General features: G+C 40.9%; 1 protein-coding gene across 2 annotated transcripts in view; it reads left to right on the forward strand.

Moving 5' to 3' along the window:
* ntng2b (netrin g2b) overlaps positions 1-22,975 on the forward strand; it is a 100,082-nt gene that overhangs the window by 68,838 nt on the left and 8,269 nt on the right. Inside the window, exons 1-7 of one of the 2 annotated variants that reach the window (XM_079659500.1) lie at positions 11,589-14,160; positions 17,765-17,890; positions 18,095-18,199; positions 18,390-18,464; positions 18,690-19,856; positions 20,022-20,138; positions 21,442-21,546. In XM_079659500.1, coding sequence (XP_079515626.1) covers positions 14,070-14,160; positions 17,765-17,890; positions 18,095-18,199; positions 18,390-18,464; positions 18,690-19,856; positions 20,022-20,138; positions 21,442-21,546 — 1,786 coding nt within the window. In that variant the 5' untranslated portion in view covers positions 11,589-14,069. Of the gene's footprint in view, positions 1-3,752; positions 3,926-5,738; positions 5,769-11,588; positions 14,161-17,764; positions 17,891-18,094; positions 18,200-18,389; positions 18,465-18,689; positions 19,857-20,021; positions 20,139-21,441; positions 21,547-22,975 lie in introns of those variants that run through there. The other variant, XM_079659501.1, reaches the window with a different exon arrangement.

Raw genomic sequence — 22,975 nt, forward strand, 5'->3', positions numbered from 1 at the left:
AGTCAGTATCGATAGTGTCCTCGCCGATTCTGGAAGCACACTGAGTTATTCTGATTTGAAATGCGCTATTTAAAATGTTTTTGCACTTCCCGCAATCAGCAGAGTCTTCCTGCCTATTGAAATGCACACTTGAGGGGCGTGACTCACTGAGACCTGAGCAGATCTGAGATTTTAAAATCTCTCAGAAATCGCCGTTTTAGCTACAATAACTACAGAACAATTATACAGAGTAGAATAAATGAAACAGAGAAGTCTATTTAAACAAGAATATAACTTACAGTGATTGCTGAGTCAGTATCGATAGTGTCCTCGCCGATTCTGGAAGCACACTGAAATGCATGTTTATTTGCACAACCTAAAACTATTATTCCCACACACAAGACAATACAGGGATATAATCCCCAAGGTCACTTCAATTTATAGACTAAAGGTGACAAGGAACCAAAGTTCTGATTACTGATCAATATTCCTGAACAACAGGACAACATACCTTACAGCGGAATACAGAAGCAATTATTGATGCCATGGTGGGATGTTTAAAAAAAAATAAAAATGTTGTGATAATGCTTGATAGGAAACTGGAAATATCAGCAGTATTAAAGTGCAGTGTTTGTTGACCCACGCATCCTTCTTCCCTGCACTTTGTGTCTCTATAATAACGTTCATGACTTCTTGCTTTGTTCCCAACAAACAAGAGTCATAGTTCTTACGAAAGCAAAGAGCTTTTGTCGCTTTAGCGTAAATACAAGTGGTTTTTACCCATTTGCTGAAAAGAACGATACTCTTATTTTTCCTGGGTCCCCAACAGACGGATAAACAGAAGTATCGACCCATAAGTACACCACCTAATTAAAACACCACCTTGTGTGTGTGGTTTGCGAATGTAGACTGGAATACATTTGAATCACTTACTTCCCTCTCTTCTTAGACTTTCTTTCTCCCCCAGCTCTTGCCCTTCTTTGTCTTTTCCTCCCCTCACCTTCTCTCATTTCCTCCCTCTTGCTCTCTGAGTAAATAGACAGGGTTATGATGGATCCAGCTGTCCCGTCTTAACTTCCTTCAGCTGAGAGCTGCTACTCCCCACTTTGAAGACTTTGCAGTGAAGGCAGACATCTTGCACATTAACATATGATTGTGCCCATGTATTATTTGTGTGTGGAGGGACCGAAGAAGGGGGATCGGGAGAAATCCCAGTGCAAGCTGTCATCCGAAAGAGAGGGAGCTTAAGAGACATGGCACTTGAAAAGTCGGAGTGTCACATCATTCATGCGGAAGGAGTGCAAGGCAAGAAGTACTTTAGGTCTTCCTGGTGCTGTACTGTGTGGCAGGAGTCAGAGAAAGCAGGTCAAGGGGATGGATCGTCCTCCAAGTTTCAACCTGAGAGCGTCTCCTTGCTTTAAAGGGAACCTATTCTGCAAATTTTCAGCATTTTCAGCTTCATATCAGTATGTAGTGCCTCTACTAATGTCTCCATGCTTTAATGTTCAAAAATCTTTCTATTTTTCTCATACTGACTGTGCTGCAGCACCTCTTTTCACCCTCTGTCTGAAACCAGAGCCCAGTCTGCTCTGATTGGTTAGCTGGCTAGCTCTGTTGTGATTGGCCAACCGCTTAGAGATGTCCCGCCCCTTAGCCTATCAGTTACAATGTGTTGGATTCCATAGTGATGTCACTATGTTCCTGAAGTAAACAAAGGAGTCCAATGGAGGCGTTTCAAGTAGGGTTGGGAGGGGCAGAGGGGCGGGTGGGGGCAAGTCAGTGTGTAGGAGAGAACAAAAGGATGTTAGCCTTTGCAGACCATTTCAATTCACAAAAACCTACTACATGAAACAGAATAGGGCATTTTATAACCATTTAATTACATATTTAATCACGGTATACTCATGGATACAAATGAATGCACGCTTTACCCCAACTACGCAGTATGTCACCTGTCTGGATAATTGACACACATTTCCGCTCAAGCAATTAAGCCTGCAAGACCCAAAACTGCACGGCATCACACGTAGACAATCGCAATTCTTCAGTATTGATTTTAAACTACATCTTCTAGATCCTGCACTCAGGTGTGCTTCCACTTTCTAGATGAGACGGGTGAGATTTACCAGCGCAGATGCAGGAGATGAGAAGCAGTGATATGTTCCGGCGCTGTCAGTCACTCAATCCAGGCCTCTGCTTCTCTGATCTGTTGTCTGGCTTCGTCGCTCTCAGATAAATGCATCACACACACACACACACACACACACACACACACACACACACACACACACACACACACACACACACACACACACACACACACACACACACACACACACACACACACACACACACACACACACACACACACACACACACCTACCTGTCTCATTTCGCACACATTCGCTTCAGTCTCTATTCTCTCTATGAAAAAGAGATGTTCAATTTCCCTCCCCGCTAAGTGGACAGCTCGTGTCCTTCAGAAAGCATGCAGGAAACAAGGCCTTGTCGGAGGATGGATTCTCCCTGGCGCATTATTTCAGCTTGTCCAGGTGATCAGAGGGAAACATGGGTAATTTATAGGACGGCCCCTTGATGTGAAACACAACTCCCCATGATCGACTGTCTCCATTTGTTTCCCCTGTGAGGCCTACTGTGTGTTTCTAACTTTAAGTCATTCTGTATGGAAAGTAATGTTGGGTTGAGGTTGCTAGCATAAACCACCAAAAAAAAAGTGATGAGAAAAAGCTGATGAGTTGTGAGGAAGGAAGATTGAAGTAGTCATCTCGCCAGAATACAGCGGCCATTCTTTGAATATTTGATGCAGACGAATAGCTGTTCACTCCAGTGGAACAAACTGGATTGGAGTCCAGTCGCTCATCTGGAATAGGCTGTAATTTAAAGTCGTTGCCGCAGAATGTCCTTAAGATCCTCATTTCCTTCCAAGAAGAACTTCAACCTTCAGCCAGCTGGGCCCTGCCCTCCGTGGTCGCACCGTGCACACACACACAATATGTTTATGCACTTACGCACACTTGAGCACACACACTCAAGATACTTGAATTTCCGGGCAGTAATTGAAAACAACAATCTGCTCCAAAAGGGCGGTCTGGGATAGCGAGTGGGTAAACAGATTACCAACTATCTTGGACCTACAGTACTTTGCATTCCTCTTTAGGAAAAATATATACTTTTTTTCAACTATTTCATGAAGCAATTAAAGGTTTCAAATGTATGTCCAGTGAATCATGACCATTGACTTTTGATATTGATCCATACTTTGTCGAAGAGTAGGATGTCCAACAAGCCGTTTAGGACAGAGAGTGAATACACATATAGTATACAGAGATGCTGTATGAGAAACCAATGTGAGTTTGGAACATTGAACAATGTAAATCTATTCTAGTAGACCTCAACGATGGAATTATGATCAGTAGAAATGGCCATGTCACTTGTAGGCCTACATGGTGATTTACAGTGACTGCTTGGTAAACAACAAATTACGAGCAACCGTGTTTACTTTAATCCTACGCTCCTAATCTTGTTTAATCTTGTTTTACAATAATTACCATAATGCAATTCACCTACAATAGATCTGTTGTCCGTCTCTGCTCAGACCTTTAACACGCACCACTTTTTTCTCCTCTTATTGTGAGAACCCCGTAACACCTAGCATCATTAACACTTATCAGTGTGTGATTGCAGGTCCACTTTCTGCCTTATGTCATCACATCTCACCTTTGCCATCTGTGTGTTCTCCTCTCTTTTGAAAGGTGTAAGTGTAACCTCCACTCCTCCCAGTGCCTGCTGCTGGACGGGAACCTCCAGTGCCAGTGTGAACACAACACCACGGGCCAGGACTGCCAGCGCTGCAAGAAGGGCTTCAAAGCCAAGTCCTGGAAGGCAGGGTCCTACCTGCCGACCCCCAACGGGACCCCCAACTCCTGTACGTACCTCAAACAACTTCACCCGTTCATTCTGTGGTGATTCAACTCATCATTCTGACTGTTACATAGTGCTGACTAGCTAAATGTCTGTCAGCTCGCTTTACCGCTTTACCGGAAACGACTATTGATTGATCTAAATTGCACTACTTAAATATGTTGCAATACTATACTGCAGACAGGGAAAGTTTCCTCTAAAGGCCTGGACACTGCTGCATTTAGGATAGTTTGTTCTGTGTTTAAAAGAATGAAAGGTTTGTACAGTAAAGGACAGCTACATGTAAAGCTAGCAGATGATTAGCTTAGTTCAACACAAAGACTGGAGGGAAACAGCTAGCCTGGTGCTTTAAAGACAATAAAGTCCTTGCTAAATAATTAAGATATTGTATTTAATATATCCCTGGAAGAAGTCCAGCACATCATCCCGTATAAAAAGGCTAATTGTCACCTTTACACTTTTTTTTGTATAGGTAAAATAAATCGGATAAACGTATTGTAATAATTGTTTTGCTCAAAATGTTTTAGTATGAAGATTTTGTCACCGTTGTGCACAGCGAGGCTAGATTTGTACAATCTTTTTCTAGTCTTTTTGATAATGTAAGCTAATGCTTTGTATCCTGGTAACTGATGTCATTTAACACATATAATAAGTATTTAGTGACAAGATGAAGTCTGCAAATTAGAGACTTTATCCTGACAGGGACAATAGTACTTATCTAGTTATATTTTATTATTTTATTTATTCTATACCATTTTGCTCTTGTAACAATCCCAGCTTCTCCTGAAGCATTAACGCAATTCATTTGATTGTTTTTAATCAGAATTCATGATGACATATTTGTTCAAATCTAATGTACATGCAGTGTTCTGCATTTTCCTTGCTTGATGAGTGTGTAGGTTTATAATCACTGTGAGATCCTGAATGAGAAGCAGAATGAAAGGAACGAGTTCAAAGGAACACAGTTGAGAGAAGATGACGGAGGAACTGAGTTGGGCGAGTTGTCGTCACCTCGCTGCAGAGAGCAGATCAGAGCGCTGTAACAGTGCAGAGTGCGTGGGGGGAATCCTCTCTGAGAGTGGAGCCAGCTACAGTAGAAAGCTATGATAAAATAATAATCTAGGGCAGCCCCTCCCTAGTTTTCTCCCTTCAAACCAACATAGACACACTCACATGCGCAGAAAGAAACCCAGTCAGACACACCTGTACTGTACCTGCTCACACACTGCAGAGAATGGCTCTATTGTCAGCATTTTTTTTTTTTTTTTTAAATCATGCTGTTATTTCTAACCCAGTTCTATACCGACACAAGCCTTCAGAGCTTCATCACCGTGCTTTCAAACCACTGAATCCCATTAGCAGAATAAAAAAATTCAAATGTTTGCAGCTTGCTCTGTTGAAATGCTACAAAGAATTCTCACGAAACAGTTTGGTCTCTACAGAGTGCATTATGCATGCCAAGCTAGGCTAACTATAAATACAATCTCGGAAAAACACGCAAAAAAGGCACAACGTTTGGACTCAATTGAAGCAAAGTGGCAGCGCTCTCTTAAAACATACATATATGATGAGGGGCCTCTGATTTTCTAGAAGAATAAAAGGTTGAATCGGGGACTAAAGGAGCAGGCGGTAGACACCCAGTAATTACTTGAAGACAGCAAGAGGTCGACTACAGCAAACCTTATTTAGCAGAACGGCTCTTAAGCCCTCTCCGCCTCCTGAGTCTGATGAATGAGGCAGAGTCAAGTCTTTGGGCAAATTGAATGCATAAATAAACAAGTTCTCATCTCCTCTCCCTTTTTCTTATTCTCTTTCAGGTACAATTGCTGGTTCCCCCTCCGGTTCTAGTAAGTAATAATGCAAAGCAAAATAAGAGGGGGTGGTCTTCCACTCTCCCTTGCTTCCTGTATTGTCTCTCCCCCTTTTTGTTGCATTTGAAATGTCATTTTTAACCCCCCTCTCTGTACGTCTGCTAAACCCTCGCTCTCCCCTGTGATGTTCAGCTGGCTCTCGTCAGTCCCTTCTCTCTCCCTGCGTCTCCTCTCTGCTTCATTATTAATAGGCCTCTCTGTCGCCATGTCCTTTCATCACAGCACATCACACCAACCTGCAGGAGGAACTCTTCCACAGCCCTGCTCTTTCTTATTTAGACTAAAAGACAGTGCTGCGGAGGGATTGAAGGAAGCGAGACAGGGAGAGAAATGGTGGAGAAGGAGGATGTGGGCATATGTTAGTGAGTTGTAATGCAGTGTGATTCCGGGTGAGGAGCTCGGGGAGGCAGGAATAAAAGGGAATTTGATTAGGGATTCTCTCTGTGGAGAGGCTCTCAGCCTCCGAGCTGTTAGACAGAAACGATCGGCAAAGTGGCAACATCAACTCTGACAGCACGGGGCGGTTCTCCACATGGCCGGACAGTAACAGGCTGATGCATGGGTAGACTCAGCAATTGGACTGCACTGCAGAAGTTTTGAAAAGGTCTCCTCTCTGAGTTAGATACAAAATAATGGGTATGGGTTATAAAAGAGAAGAAAGATGCTTGCTAGTGGGCTTAAAATATGTTGAGTGGTTCAGTTTCGGTCTGTTAAATAGGCCTTATTATGTTTTTGGAGGTTTTTCCTTTCCTGTATAGAGGTTTTCGTGCATGTAAATGATCTGCAAAGGTCTGCAAAAATCCCTCCAGAGGGAGTTTCTCTCCCACACACTCCCCCCCCCCCCCCTGCCTGAAACGCCTCCATTGGGCTCCTTTGTTTACTAAAGTAACAGAGTGATATCACTATGGAACACTCGCTCTTCTATTGGCTAGCGCTCCAACACATTGTACTTGTGTTCGGTTGACTTATCACAACAGAGCCAGCAAAAATAAAGAGCTTTTTGAACATTAAAGCATGGAAACATGTCACAGTAGAGACACTACGTACTGATATGAACATGAGCATTTCAGGGCCCCTTTATTCATCGTTTTTACCTATGTTCAACTTCATACAAGACATTAGTGCTCCTGAACATGAGACAGAGGGTGAAGCTGGGGATGAATCTGAAGGTGAAGTGTTGAAGGTGAAATGCAGTGAACACGACTGTGAGGGTGGTCCCAAGGGTGAAGCAGAGAGCACCACAATCATCCTAGAAGCTGAGCTATATACCCGGCTTTTACCCATGAACCTTTGGAGCCCCTTGGGAAGCTGCAAGAAAGTACATTAGCCATAGCTAGAGGTATTTGACAGCTGGAGTTAATTTTATATAAACAACATCCATAATGCACACACTGCGGAAACTTCTTTTTTGACGTGACGGTCTTCACTGTGACTATTCTCAAGAAAAGCCAATAAGCAAAAAAAAAAGTGTATTTCTATTGTAAACAAGTTAAAATGATCTACAGAGACTTGCACATACAGTATCTTCCACTTTGTAAAAAACACTCAATAACTTTCTTTCTATTTATTTGGAAGATTTTCTTTTGAATAGCAAAAGATAATATGATTATGAAGTGGTTTAGAAACTCCTCTTTGACTAATAAAAAGGCTGCTTATTGGTGAATACATTTAAGGGGAGTCGGAGAGTCCTACCTCAATGCTGTTTCTATAAATGAAACAAAAAGTAGAATTCTGCCTTTCTAAATCAATCCACTCCTAATATTAAAACTGTTTTCCTTGGCCAATGTTTCTCCATTGTGGGAACTTTCATGAAAACTGTCATTAGTTTTTTGGTAATCATGCTGACTTCTAACAAACATAAAACCCAAGGTTCAAGGTTCTTTATTTGTCATACGAACATAGCTACAGAGTAATTATGTCGATGAAAATCTTAGGTCACAGGCTTCTCCAACAGTGCAACATACAGAAAAACAGAAAAATATAGTGCAAGTAAACCCAAACTGAAACCAACTTCCTTGGCAGAGGTTTTAATAATAATTTCATTTTAAGTTATTTTAAAACACAATGAAAGGGGCCATGTTGGTTACAATACCCGCTAACTTTTACTAAAGTTTGGAGTATTTGTACATCGCAGCATTTAACTTTTTCACTCACAAGGTTAAGGATCTAAATAGTTGAACTCCTGACCAAAGCTGGTCAAATGAGGCAGCAGCAGTGATGTGGAAACTGAACACAAGAGAATGTTTGTGCGTTTGGTTGTGATTATAAACGCTGAAGAGCAGTGGGTTTGTGTCTGTGTATATATCACGCATAATTCATCCTTCGTGAAGGTCTGAAGCTGTACATCGGCTGATCCCCGGTCATATATCTCTGACGTTAATGCCAGACGTGGGTCGTCCCGTCTTAAGAGTGCTGGCGTCAAACTGTTTGGACAGTTTGACTTTATTTGTTCTGACTGACTGATCTTAAGCAGCCTAGGATGCAAGCAGTTTCTGTCAGACGCTTGAATGTACAGTAAAGTGGACCTCAAAGCCCGGCTCGGCCTCATGCTAAATTTAAACCTGCCATCTTGGTAGGCAGCGGTCCTCTCGTGTTCCTGCAGGAGAACACTTAGGACGTGGGAGGAGCTGCAATGTCTGAAGGAAATCCATTAAGAGTGTTTGTTGAACAGCACAGCACTTTTGTTGTTTGGCTGGCATCGTGCAGGGAAGTCAAAGAACTCAATGATTAGCTGTGATTTAGGAGGGGCTGACAAAAACTTCAATGTTGTAGAAACAGAGTCACAGTGCTGCGAAGGCTTTTTAAATCCTGCTTTGAAGGACGCGGCACATCAAACGCTTTGTTTTCGTTTACCATGACGTCATTTGGACTATATTTCACCAGCATAACTAGGTTGTGATTATTTTCCTTGTCAATTATTCTAGACATTATATTTGGATTTGTTTTTTTTTATCGTTAGGTCAATGCAGAATGTCAGAACATGTCATTCATACATTTTTGTTTTGTCTGAACAACAGTCCCAAGGTATTCAATTGACAATCATAGATTAATAAGGAAAAATCACATTTTATAAACTAAAACCAGTTTATTATTACTATCCAAGCATTAAAATCACTATCAAATGTGTTGACCATTAATTTAATGCCAATCTACTATAATGTATACAAAGAAAATCATTGACACTTTCATCCGAAATATCACATTTAAAGAGCTAATGAGATTCAAGTTGTATCTTTTTTCAGACACACTTATTACCAAATACATACTATATATTCACATAATGCAATATATCAAGTTTTAAAATCAGTACATACATAACCCCTCACACAGTTGCACTTTTAGGACACCAGGACGATCATCGCAGAGTATTACTGCCTTTTTCTTCCGCTATCCCAGATTTAGAGAAGTGTATTTGACTTGAGCCTGACCCTGACGGGAGTATACCCTTGTCATCTGTGTGTGCGTGCGGGTGTGTTTGTGTGTGTGTGTGTGTGTGTGTGTGTGTGTGTGTGTGTGTGTGTGTGTGTGTGTGTGTGTGTGTGTGTGTGTGTGTGTGTGTGTGTGTGTGTGTGTGTGTGTGTGTGTGTGTGTGTGTGTGTGTGTGTGTGTGTGTGTGTGTGTGTGTGTGTGTGTGTGTGTGTGTGTGTGTGTGTGTGGTGCATGTGTGCATGCTTGGAGTTATGGCGGGCATATGGTGCAGTTCAGTGAAACCAATAAATCATCTTCCTCCACTCTTTTTTCTCCCGGGGATCTGAGGTCTTAGGTTCTATTCTCACAGAGCGGCTGCCACTACTGTTTGTACGTACAAACACACACACACACACACACACACACACACACACACACACAAACTGATACACATGTAGCTGAAGTTCCTGTGACATTCATAAGTAGATCACATTACAACATAATCCATCTTGAATGACATCATCTCTAATCTCAGTTATCTTCTCTAGCTCACAGTTGCATTTAAATATGCATTAAAAGAGGCGTGTTTATTATTTGAAAATACGATATATATATATATATATATATTGGGATTTTTTTCTCCAATTTTCATCGACGTAAAAATTGGTTGTACAACAAATATTTTACCTCCATACAGTAGGGCTGCAAATATTTTCCTTGTCAATTAATCTAAAGATTGGATTTTTTGATTGGTTTAATTAGTTAAGGGTGAGTGGAAATCTACCCATCTTACATTTTTCCAAGATTTACAAAATAACTGCGAACCCTAAACGACTGATTTATGGCCATGTAAGCAAACAAACAGGTTTTATAATGATGTGTGGCTGTAACTACATCACATTACAACATAAGCCATTTTGAATGACATCATCTTTATTCTCTGGACCCTAACTGCATTTACACATGCATTTGTTGCAGAAATACCTGTACGGAAAACGACATTTGTGAACTATTTAAAGAGAAGAGTTAAGGCAGTTTGGGATTTACATTTTTGTATTTCTTGCTCCACATAAAAAATGGCTACACAATTCATATTTTCTGTTACATTACCTAAAACCTGATCAAGCACATGCCATATTAAGTATGTAATGTAGGATATGCATTGTATAATAAATGTTTGGATCTCGTCTGTAGTTTGTGCTGCCGAAGCAGACTCATCCTTATACACATTAGCAGCATGTCATCGCAGTTTCACCCTTTGTCCCTGTCCCAGTTAAGTCTCGGAGCATGCTCAGATGAGGATTAGCGATCTATTGGCAAGAGAGTCTGATCCACAGCGGAGGCAGCCCATTGGTCGGCTAAAAAGATGGGCATTCGGCGAAGGGGAGAGGGGAGGTCAGACAAAATCCTAAAACCCAGTCATACATCTACCTATATACAGCATCCAAAAACCGTGACCTCACATGACTTCCCAGAGCCGCAGAATAACCTGAATACAGAACATTTGCAAACACACACTGCTACGCCAGACCAACCACAATCCTCTCCACCTTCCCTGCATTTTTATAAAGCTTGAACTTGCCCTCAGACTGAGATAGATTGGATCATGTCTGGAAAATCATGTGACATATTAAAAACATCCATGCAGTCACTCCGGGCGCCACCATTAGGTGTTCTGGATAAAAACGTTAACTGGTGCTGAATCACAATGTCTTCATTAGCGCAGAGTTAAATCAATGTCCATCACTGCGCTAATAAACGATGAGCATGCTGAGACTGACAGGTGACATTAAACGTTATTGTTATCATTTCTTCGGCTACATTAATACACGGCACAAATGATCTCATTATATGCAAATGCATCAGTGTGGAGGACACCTGAAGTTGTGTCCGAGCAGGGACTGTGCACTGTATGCTTGCTGTGTGTGTGTGTGTGTGTGTGTGTGTGTGTGTGTGTGTGTGTGTGTGTGTGTGTGTGTGTGTGTGTGTGTGTGTGTGTGTGTGTGTGTGTGTGTGTGTGTGTGTGTGTGTGTGTGTGTGTGTGTGTGTGTGTGTGTGTGTGTGTGTGTGTGTGTGTGTGTGTGTGTGTGTGTGTGTCAGTGAATGAGTCCATCTGCACAAACAGACAGGCCCACGTCACAGATTATGTAATGAATCAGCTTAGATTGTTTGCTGCAATGCATGAGAGAGTGATGGCGCTGTTGCATGGCTGAAAATGACACTAAGAGCTTTTTACTTCTACATGCAGATTCCTTATCCTCCAGCGGCTCCGTTTATGGGGTTGGAAACTCACATTTCAGCCCTCTAAACCCTCATCATCCTGATCTAAGTGAAGGTAGGCTCTTGCAAAGTATAGGTTACATCATAATAGTAATGTGATTATACTAGAATAGTTAGAATAGATGGTTAAAGTTATAAAAACTCCTGCTTATATTGATAAGTTAGAGATTACAACTCCTTTGCTAGCCCTCTTTTGTGCCCGCTAGATGCTTTCTCTATATCTGTTTTCCACATTTAGTTGAACATATATATATATAACAATGGAGGTGGATAACCGACTATCCTAGAGGGAACATAAATATTAGAACTAGAAGATTAATGCTACTTTCTCTAACCGTAGGATAGAAATCAGGCAACCAAACCATGTTAGATAACATAACACTTAATTCAGCTGACGCGTTTATCCAAATCAACTTACAATAAATGCAATAAAAAATATATAATATACAAACTCAGATGAACAAGAAACATCCAGGTCCATCCACTTCAGGTTAGCCAAACCAGGGACACTAAATGTATACCAGCCGTTTTGTGTATTCAGATGATGTGGTATTGTATCACTGTACAGAATTCATTCATTGCTGATGTGAAGGTGACACGTGAAAACGTCCGTTATTGTTCATCTCTCAAACTGGGAGATGACAATAACACATATGCACACATCCCCAAACAGCATGGTAAGTGTAAACTAGAGCAACACACTTTGACACACACTGTGATATTTCATTTTACAACCATGATAACAATAGTCACACCTTTAACAGTCACTGTGTTTTACAGAACAAACAAAAAAACAGTTCTCCAGCAGTGAAAGGGTTGTGGAACAGCTTTTGAGTTTAGCCTATCTCAGCAGTGTGAAATCACACCATCACTGTGTGTTCTCACTTCTGTGTGTGTGTGTGTGTGTGTGTGTGTGTGTGTGTGTGTGTGTGTGTGTGTGTGTGTGTGTGTGTGTGTGTGTGTGTGTGTGTGTGTGTGTGTGTGTGTGTGTGTGTGTGTGTGTGTGTGTGTGTGTGTGTGTGTGTGTGTGTGTGTGTGTGTGTGTGTGTGTGTGTGCGTGCTTGTGTGTGTACATTGGGAGGAAATAATGGATAGCTAGGCTTTCTTTGGATAAACAATCTGAGGCTGCATCTCTTATGCTAATGTATTAGCCTGCTCGTTCCTCATTGTATTTACATTATCTGTCCTCATGAAACTAATGCAACAGACACCAGAGCTACAGCAGCAGAAACCAAAGTTATAGACGGCTCCACCCAACTTTCAGACAATGTGTTCGAGTGGAAGAATTGTCAAAAAATTCACGTCTTACCTAAACAATATATTACAGCGTATTCGGCTGTATGGCGGCTGTGGCTCAGTGGATAGAGTGCTGGACTTCGAATCAGGGGGTACCAGGCTCGAGTCCCACTGCAATCAGCATGTCGTTGTGTCCCTGGGCAAGACACTTCACCCCAAATTGCTCCTGTGGGGATTGTCCACATTACTGAATGTATGTAAGTCGCTTTGGATAAAAGCTTCTAACAAGTGACATGTAATGTAATAATGTAATATTATTCAACCTCTATGAGAAACATCATGGGGTTAATGAAATACGTGAAGAATCTGACTGCTCTTTTAATGGCCGACATAGTTATGTTGCGCAGGTGGATGTTATAACTATGTCTGCCATTGGCAAACGAAAAACATTCCGTACAGCTGATTAGGTCCAGATACTTCGCCCTGTGCGCTCTTATAGTGTAGTATATGGGGGTTTTATAAACATGGACATAGGAGAATCATATTTTGTTTATAACCAATGTGAGAATTTAAATAAAATAAAAGTGAAACATTATCATAAACACTCCACATGTTTTAATTCACATGAATCCCCCTTTGTGTTATTGTATGAACATATTTAGACAAATACAACTTTATGCAATATATGCATAATTTGTTAGGCCCACACATCACCTCCATTCAAATAGGTTGAGAAACAGTATTGTGAAAATGTATTTGATCCTTTGAGAGTAATAAAAGTAACGTTCATATTTCGCATTTTGATTTAACAGTGGAGAAAGTTCAAAACAAAAAGGCCCTTCTTCAAATGACGGCATACATTGGAAAATGCTGAATAAGCATTGTGACTTAGATGATCCGCATTGTCATGACCTGTTGTTTCTGTGAACGGCCGATCTAGTTCAATTTTGCGCCTGCAAGTTATTGTGGGAAAGCATTATCTCCTTTCCTTCCTACCAGATGGTCCAGTGTATCCTAAACTAAAGGAGATTATAAGGGAAGTAATGAGGCTACTTTCCTATCATCTAAAGAGCCCAGCAGCTCTTATCATGGCTGCCCCTTAAAAATCTCAGGGCCATTTCAGCTAAATGAACCATTCAACCGCAACCCAGCCCTTTGTATGAGCCCCCACTACATACAAGAGAACCTGACACACTTCCTGTTCCTGCAGAGGTTCCCCCCACTTCAGCAGAGGAGCTCACACCTTCAGAGACCACCCCTGAACACACACATCTGTCTGTCCCAGTCCCAAAGGAGTCCACACATCATCCAGTTGTTGATCAACATAAACACCACCAGTACCATCCAATCACAATGAAGTCTGTCCTGACTCGTCTTTACCATCACAAGAGCCTGCCTGAAACTGAGGGAAAACACTCAGAGCCGAGGCATAGTGAGAGAGAAGGTAAGGCACACCCACAGATGACAGTAGATATAGAGTAGTGCCAGAAAATAGAATAATCTAATTTAGTTACAGCTTGATGGTTTTTATGGGGTGGAACCTCTCTGAAATGGACATTGTTCAGGAGGTGAAAGTGACGTTAACGTCCTCATAAGCTTTTATAATCTTATGTTGTTCAGCATCGTATCACATGTCAGGGACACTTATTCAATTTAGGTTCGTGGCAGTGGAATGGAGTTAATGTGGGTGAGTGAGTGAGATGCAGGATGAGCTCTGTTAGGTTGAGAAACGTCTCAGATGACTCTGTCTTTGCATCATTTGGAGACAGAGAGCGGATTGTTGAGTATCAGCCACATGATCAGAGTGACGGAAAGATGTGAAGACGTAACAGCAGACAGAATCAGATCTAATCCAAAAACATGCCCCTTAACATTAGGAGAATACTCCATGCCAAAATTATAATTTTTATAAAAATCACTCAGCCCGAGTTACCGTGAATTTTTAAAGAAAGTTATCTGGTATGCCTCAACAAGGAAAAAAGTTCAACAAAAATGGAGAACATCTTTGGATGGATTGACGTAAATGGGGGCTCTGTTTAGAAACAGTATATCAACCGTAAATCAAATTACCTATTTACAAATTCTCTCACAACTCGTGCATTATAATTCAAGTGTCGTTTGTCCAGTCATAAGCTCACTACTTCACAAACGTGTACATTCAACAAAAAAACAAAAATATTTACATTTCTGCAAAACACAATACTCGAACAGATGATGGCACAAGCGTGAAACTGTTTATGCAGAAGTGTTTCAAATACTAAAGTTTAAGTGAAAATGCATTTGGGAAGTAGTGAACATAACGAAAGTTTTTGATATAGTAAGGCTGTTTCTAAACCGCAAAACAGCCCAAATGTAATACAAATCATCAAGTCTATTCACTATTCTTTTCACAAATTCAAGGTAGCACATGGTGAGTAATGTATATACAAATTGTCTTTTTGGGGTTAAAATTTGGAAGGAAAATAAATAATATATACTTTATCTTACTGCAGTAAAAAATATTATGTCATAGAGGGGCAATAATACATGAATGTCAAGATTTAAATAAAATGAAGACATGATCTTTGAGGTTCCTCTTATGCGTCTGTGTAAAGTGAACAGGAACTCTGAACGCTGCTTCAGACAGTTCGGGTGAGCTGATTGAGATTAATGCCAAGAACAGTTCAAATCACTCCTGCCCCCAAGGCAGCCCCGGTCCTGAGATGAAATGCATTTATGCTCACTGCTGTGCTACATCAGCCTTTTGAAACAACTGTGATTCAGACTCCTTTTCTCCCACAAGAGAGGATTTGTTCTCCTGTGTGTGTGTGTGTGTGTGTGTGTGTGTGTGTGTGTGTGTGTGTGTGTGCGTGCGTGCGTGCGTGCGTGCGTGCGTGCGTGCGTGCGTGCGTGCGTGCCTGCCTGCCTGCCTGCCTGCCTGCCTGCCTGCGTGCGTGCGTGCGTGCGTGCGTGTGTGAATGCGTGTGAATGCGTGCGTGTGCAGCGGTGACAGATGTTTGAGAGAGGAGGTCCAGTGGGGCCAGAGTCGGACATGAGTAGGGGGAGGCAGGGGTTACTTTGATGAGATGTACTCATGGCATGATGCCAGTTGTGTGAAATGGTCCAGGGTGCTGTGAGAACAGCTGCTGGCGGCCTGTCTCACTGGAGCCCAAGGGAGGGGGAGGGAAGGATGAAGGGGGAGTGAGTGGGCGGGAGATCGCCTGAAGCGGGATGCTCTGCAGGGGAGCAGGATGCTTGCAGAATGCCCCACTCTGAAGAATAACTGGAGACGTACATCGCCGGTGCAAAAACACCTCAAGGGAAACCCAGATGGATGCATGCAGCATTGTATTCTCTGGTGGTGTGGTGATCATTAGTCCCTCAATGACGTGCATGTTGTGGTCGCTTCATGCGATTGGCTAATTATATTTTTTAGTCTGAATCAAATCTGTGAGAAAGACTGTGGTGTTTAGATTTATTGAATTGTGCCCCCTAAAAGGAAGAGGAAGCTTGATCCATAAACTGAACCGGTTTCACATCTCTGTTATTTTATTCGTAGCCCCAAAAACACAAAGAAAAGGATGCTGGGAAAGGCATAAAGCCCTCTGGGAAAGTGGAACATACAGAGAAAAGAAAAAGAAAAGGGAAAATTTGAGCAAGCGACAATTAAAAATGCAGTGAAAGCGGGATGCGTGAGCTAGAGTTGATTTGAGATTCTTTGTGTGAGCACACCGCAGAGAACATTAAATCTCAACATAAGGGGAAGCAATACAATACATGATATAGCATCCTATGAATATTCATATTTTGGGCAAATACACTCTCACCAGATATAGAATAAGATACTCTTCTACTGTAAAAAAGAACAAAGATACAAGCACATACACGAAATTTCAGGACATTCAGATAAAAGGAAGTGCATGTCATTTCTTCCACACGCAGAAGGAAAGTGCCGTGATGAACGAGTTTCTCAAGCTTCTCTGACTCAAAGCTTTTTCCAAAAAATAAAAGAACCAGGGCTGAGGCCCCTGATGATCCACTATCTGACAGAGGGTGAAAGGAAAAGAGAAAAGAAAACAAGGTCCCTGAGGAAAAAGGGGGAAAAGGCAGACGATATCAGTAATCTTAACCCACTGCAGTATCAGCCTAATTATAAAGTTCTTTTTGTTCAGCCTGTAAAACACCTCATGCGTTCTTGTACAAAATCTGATTATATTGGCCTCAAAACAGTAAAGGAGAAGGATCATAAAGCTAGAGAAACTGAAAAGAGCGGCATTATTATTTTATACTTTGTTGTGGCGTCGTTCTTGTGGATTTATATAAAGTAGTTTACTTTTGGTGCTGTAAATATGCAGTAGATAAACTTTTACTATGAGTATAATTTGACAGCACACAATGAAAAGCAGGACCGTAAAAACCTGATAGTCACTCAGCAAAAGCGATGGAGCTAAGTCAAATTGGCACCAATAGTAGGATGAAGGTGAAATGGATAAAGAATGTATTTATCTCCAGATTTATCTTGCTGAGAAAAGGATATGAAGTTGATAAACTATTACAACTTAGTAATAGTTGAACCGTTTCTTTTTTGTGACGACAACTGTGTTTTCTCATGATACATATCATTACGGTGTCAATCTTCTATCTGTGTAAAGTATACAAATCTAATATGATACAATATCTGATTTATACAATCATATACTGATCAAAAGTATGAAAACAGATGTGCAATAGACTAAAATCAAACGTAGAAACTCACAACACATGGCCCCCTAAAAAATAAGGTGAAACAATAGGTGTTTATATAGATTTATTCTTGTTATTTTAATGAACATTGTGGTGTCTTAGTCCATATATCTGAAGGAGAGGTACATGAGACCCATGGCTGCAAAACAACTTCACCTCGACATATGCAAGGTATATTTTTGACTACATAGCGTAGTGATTGTAGCCAAATGTAATTGGGTGTAGTGGTGATGATTTAAAGTATAGAATTTCACATTGTGGTAAACTTGGCAACTTAAAGCAAAACTGTCTCTTATCAAACTTATTTTTCGATTACGGTGTTTCAGTCTCCCACATATTTGAGGGACACTTTCATGAGACTCAAGGCAACAAAACAGCAACCTTACCTGGGCAAGGGAAGGATAGTGAGGAGGAGCAGGAGGATGGTGAAGAAAAAACAACTGAAGAGACAGGTACTGTATATATTGTGTATGTAGAGAGTTAGAGTATATCCACTACAATAGAGTTAATGTAGATGAATGTTGTAGTATAACTTATGCAAACATGTGAAGTACACTACAATGCAACTCTCAACCATGATTCCCTAAAACAATGGAAATAGCAGATATATTTGTAGACTTTTGTTTGTTATTTCAATGGGGAGTGTTGTGTTTCAGTTCCCCTTGAATATGAGGCACTTGTACATGAGGCCCATGAACACAAAACACCGCCATCTGGGCACGTGGCGGAAAGCGAGCATGACGAGCAGAACAAAAGAAAAGGTATCACTTTTATAAGAAGTGAAGGCAAAGTTCTCCAATATTTACATACTTTAGTTTACTTCAGTTGCAAAAAATATGACAAACTTTCCTTAGAAGCTGAACTTGGCAACTCGCCCTCCTGACAGTGGGAAATGCAGAAATGTATCAACACGTTTGCTTTTTAATGTGAATAATATTTGTGGTGTTTCAGTCCCCAACAAGTCTGAGGAGCATGAACTTCAGACTCATGGCCAGAAAACAACAGTCTCATCTGAGCAAGAGGAAGGTACTTTTATGGTATTTAGTGGTAGCAATAATCTTGTAGTTCTATATACTGTAGTCAACCTGTAGTGATGAAAATATGCAGTAGACGAACCTCCTCCACAATTTAAACCTGGCAATTAAGCAAAACATTGCCCCTGTTTTTTTGCCCATGTTTTTTTGCCCATGTTTTTTTGCCCATGTTTTGACTTTTTGTTTGTTGTATTAAAAGACAACTGTTATGTTTCAGTTTCCCACAATTCTGAGGGACACGGACAAGAGACTCTTGGCAACAAAAAAGACTCTCATGGTCACCTACAAGATACTTATGGCCATGTACAAGAAAAGCACGGCCACATAGTGGGGACTGAAGTCGACAAACAAGAGTCATATGACCATTTACAAAAGACTCATAGCCAGGTACAAGAAACTCATGGACATATTGAAGAGACGCATGGCCACCAACAAGAGACTTATGTAAAAGTCCAGGACACTCTTGGCATGGTACAACCAACGCATGTCCATGTTGAAGAGACTCATGGTCACAAACCAGAGATCCATGCTCAAATACAAGAATCACATCGCGTAGTAAAGGAGACTCATGGCCATGTACAAGAAATGAATGGCCATAAATCAGAGAATTATGGACAAGTAAATGACAATCATGGTCACGTACAAGAGACTCATGGCCATGTAAAAGAGATTCATGGCCACAAAGAAGAGATTCATGACCAATTACAAGAGACTCATGGCCATGTACAACCAACACATGACCATGTCAAAGAGACTGAAGTCCACAGATTAGAGATTCATGGTCACTTAAAAGAGACAAAAGGCCACATACCAGATATGCATGGTAACGTTAAAGAGACACATGGCCACACAGAAAATCGTGGTCATGAACAAGAGACGTATGGTCCAACGCATGGCCACGTTGAAGATGCTCATTACCGCAAATCAGAGATTCATGGTAACGTAACAGAGACAAAAGACCACATACGAGACACACATGGCCATGCACAAGAGACTCAAGGCCACATAGTAGGGACTCATACCCATGCACAAGAGACTCATGGCCACAATTCAAAAGACCACATACGAGAAACTCATGGCCACGCACAAGAAACTAATGGCCACAAAGAAGAGACTCATGGCCACAAAGAAGAGACTCATAGACAGAAAGAAGAGACTAATGGCCATGTACAGGAGATGCATAGCCATGTACAAGAGACTCCAGGCCCGGTACAACCAAAACATGGCCAAGTAAGAGAGACTCATGGCCACAAACAACAGACTCATGGCCACATTCTCACTTTTGGCATCGAAGAATCGATGCATGGCCACATAGAAGAGTCTCATGGCCACAACACCACCACTTCATCTGGGCACAGTGTAAATAGTGAGGCGGAACACAAAGGTATATGTTAGTAGTATATGTAGTGTAGTTAATCTAGTGTTCTTCGAATATGTAGTATATACATTTTTAGCACAAGCTAAACTTGTCAACTTCCAACCCAAACCAAATTTGTCACAGAACAAATGTATAACAGCTGTTGATTGCTATGTCCTTTATGTGTGTCAGTCTCCCACAAGCCTGAAGGACACATACACAAGACTCATGGATACGAACATGATATTCAAGGTCACAAAACAACAACCTCACCTAGGCACGGAGAGGAGAGAAACGCTCAAAGTAAAGGTACATGGAGGGGTGGCATAGGTCTTGTAGTTTTTACTGTAGTTTACCCGTAGAGCCGAACTACATAGCACATTATCTTTTAGCAAAATGGTTATTTGTTTTTGCTTCATACTGTATGTTGACAATTGTGGGCAGTCTCCTGCAAGCCTGAAGGACATGTACTGATCACAAGCTAAACTTGGCAACTCCAATTGTTAAAATGGGTCACTCTGAACGACAGAATTTGATCCAAATTAATGTATTTGTGTCAAATACGTAGCTTGGTTGTAGGCAATCCTAATTTGGCACCAACATGAGCAAATTATTTGTATCTCAGTTTAAAAAAGCAAAAAATGAACCAAAGAACTCAGATAAACATTGTCTGAGTATAAAGATGGTTGAGGATGAAAACATATTCAATGCCTTAGGCATAGTTTGCCTTTGCTTGTTGTGTTTATGATTAATGTGGCGTGAAAGTTAGGAGCACCAACATAAGACACATGGCGACGAAAAAAAATCTCTTATCGGTAATGGTAGAAATCTCATTAATCTTTTTACCTCCTATTTTGGTTTTCGTCAATTACAATTCTGGTTTTGTCAGTCTCCCATACATTTAAAGAACACCTACATGAGACATCGTGGCAAGAGAGAAAATATGCAAATAGAGATGTGTCTTTTAATGTTGAGGTGGCATTGTTTTTGTTGATTTGTGATTAGAAGTGAACCTGTAAACATGCTGTAGATAAACTCTCACTGCGAGTTAAACCTGGCAGCTCATAGTGAAAAAACTAAAACTGGAAACTTATCTAAATGTATCTCCAACTACCTGATAACCTGTCAGTCAACATTCGCTTTAAGGAAAATCTTAATTTGGTACCAACTGTAGCGCCATATTTTTATATGTGACAATGATTGACACTGTAGGGAAGGATATAACAAGCAAGCAGGATAATGGAGTGGGAAATGGATAGACTAGAAAAGGAATATGAATTTCACATTAAACAACAATAACCCATGTTCTTTCTGCCGTCAAAATAATGTGTTAACTTTTTTAAACACCCTCAGTTCTTGTCTGTTCAAGGGATTATAGAAAGTCAGAACATTTGGATGTGAACAGATATTTAATATTCTAAACAGGCTTGATGATCTAACCCTATTTCTTTGGTCGATGTAGATAGGATCTATACTAGCAAAGGTTTCTCACAAATCATTGGCTGTTGGTTTCTTGTCAGTAGCCGCTGTTCTGTCTAGTTTGGTGAAACACCCAGAGATAATCTGGTCTACGTCAATACAGATTGATTTGCAAGTTGTTGATTCTTTGTAGTGCACCACAAACCTGAGTGGGAAAGTGGGAGTCAGGAGACCTCAAAACACTCTGCTGGGAGAGAGGATGAAGACAGAGAAGAGACAGAAAGACAGAAACAGAAAGGTAGAATTTAAAATGATGTTATGGAAGAGTGATTCATGACTGGTTGCACAGTGGGGACCACAATTTATCATGATGAGGTTAATAAGCAACAAAGTATTGCGGTTATAGCTCTATTAAACAAATCATTTGCGCTCACAGTTGATCATTTAAGCAGTTTGATCTCTAAACTGGCATTTTTTTATTCATCTCATACGTTTTTGGCAGGAGTGTTTAATGGGTCTATAAGCTTTTCTGAGTATTTTCAAGAAAAACATGCAACATTTCTCTTCTATCACACACTCTCCCTTACCAGTTTGACCAGTCTTTATTGTTCAGATGATGTTAAGACAATGTCCATTTTAAAAACCATGGTAGGCCGGTGCCGTGTATTGAAATCAAAAGCTCCAGAACTGCACTTTTTCTAAACACAAGGTCTGTGACTGTGACTTTCCAAGGTCAATAATGAACTTTGATGTTGTTGTTTTTATAATGATTTGCTTTAAAGCCTGTGAACACCCACACACAGTTGTTCTCAGGTATTCTGGCTGATTAGACCTACCAGAAAGATTGATAAAGGTGTAATTCTTCCAGGCAGGTGCACATAATCTAAAAAGGAGACTCAGGAAAACGTCAATCAATTACAGTCTATTCCTACCCACACAGTCTGAGAAGTTGTCTAATCAGCCAAATTAACTGAAAACACCATGTGGGTGTTGAGGGGCTACAAGCTACAATACTTTCCATGTCCACACAGATATTAACAAAACTCAAATGTGAAGCTGAAAAAACTCTTGAGTCATGTGCAGCACTGCAGTTGCTCTTTGCTTACAGACTCTCACAAAATCTGACTTTTGGGATCTGTCCAACCAGTTAAGAAACACTGCACTAGGTGAAGATTATGTCAGCTTTATAGAACAAAGCAACCCTCCTCTTTAATGTAAAATCTAGTGGGAATCCCCTCCACCCACGACCTCTCTGTAGTACTGATGCAAACCCATACCTGCTGTTTGAAGGTATAATGCTTTAGCTGACTGTGGCGCAGTGAATGGTGTGGAGACAAATCTTGAACTAAGATACCTTCATCCCTCAAGGGCTCCTGAAACTCTTGATCTCAGGAGAGCCCCAGGCCAGACAGTTGTTTGGGATCATATACGATGCTTTCAGAGGTAAGAGAGCGACACCGGGCCTGAGGAAATGTATGCTTGGTTTAATCCTCTGGACTCTTTAGGTTCAGATCAATAAACTCTTGTGCCTTAAGTGTGGATGCTGTTTTCCAAGCAGAAAACCTGTGGAAAGATTACTTTCATTGCATGCTTTATGTTGTTCATTTCGCTCATTCTCATTCCCTCTTGCTTGCTGTATGTACACGATCAAGGTAAGTGTTTCATATTAAACCATCAAGTCGTTGCCGTCCCTGTTTATTGATTTTTTTGGAGAAGGGATGCTTGTT

Source organism: Notothenia rossii (genome assembly GCF_949606895.1).
Source record: "Notothenia rossii genome assembly, chromosome: 11".
Taxonomy (NCBI): Eukaryota; Metazoa; Chordata; class Actinopteri; order Perciformes; family Nototheniidae; genus Notothenia; species Notothenia rossii.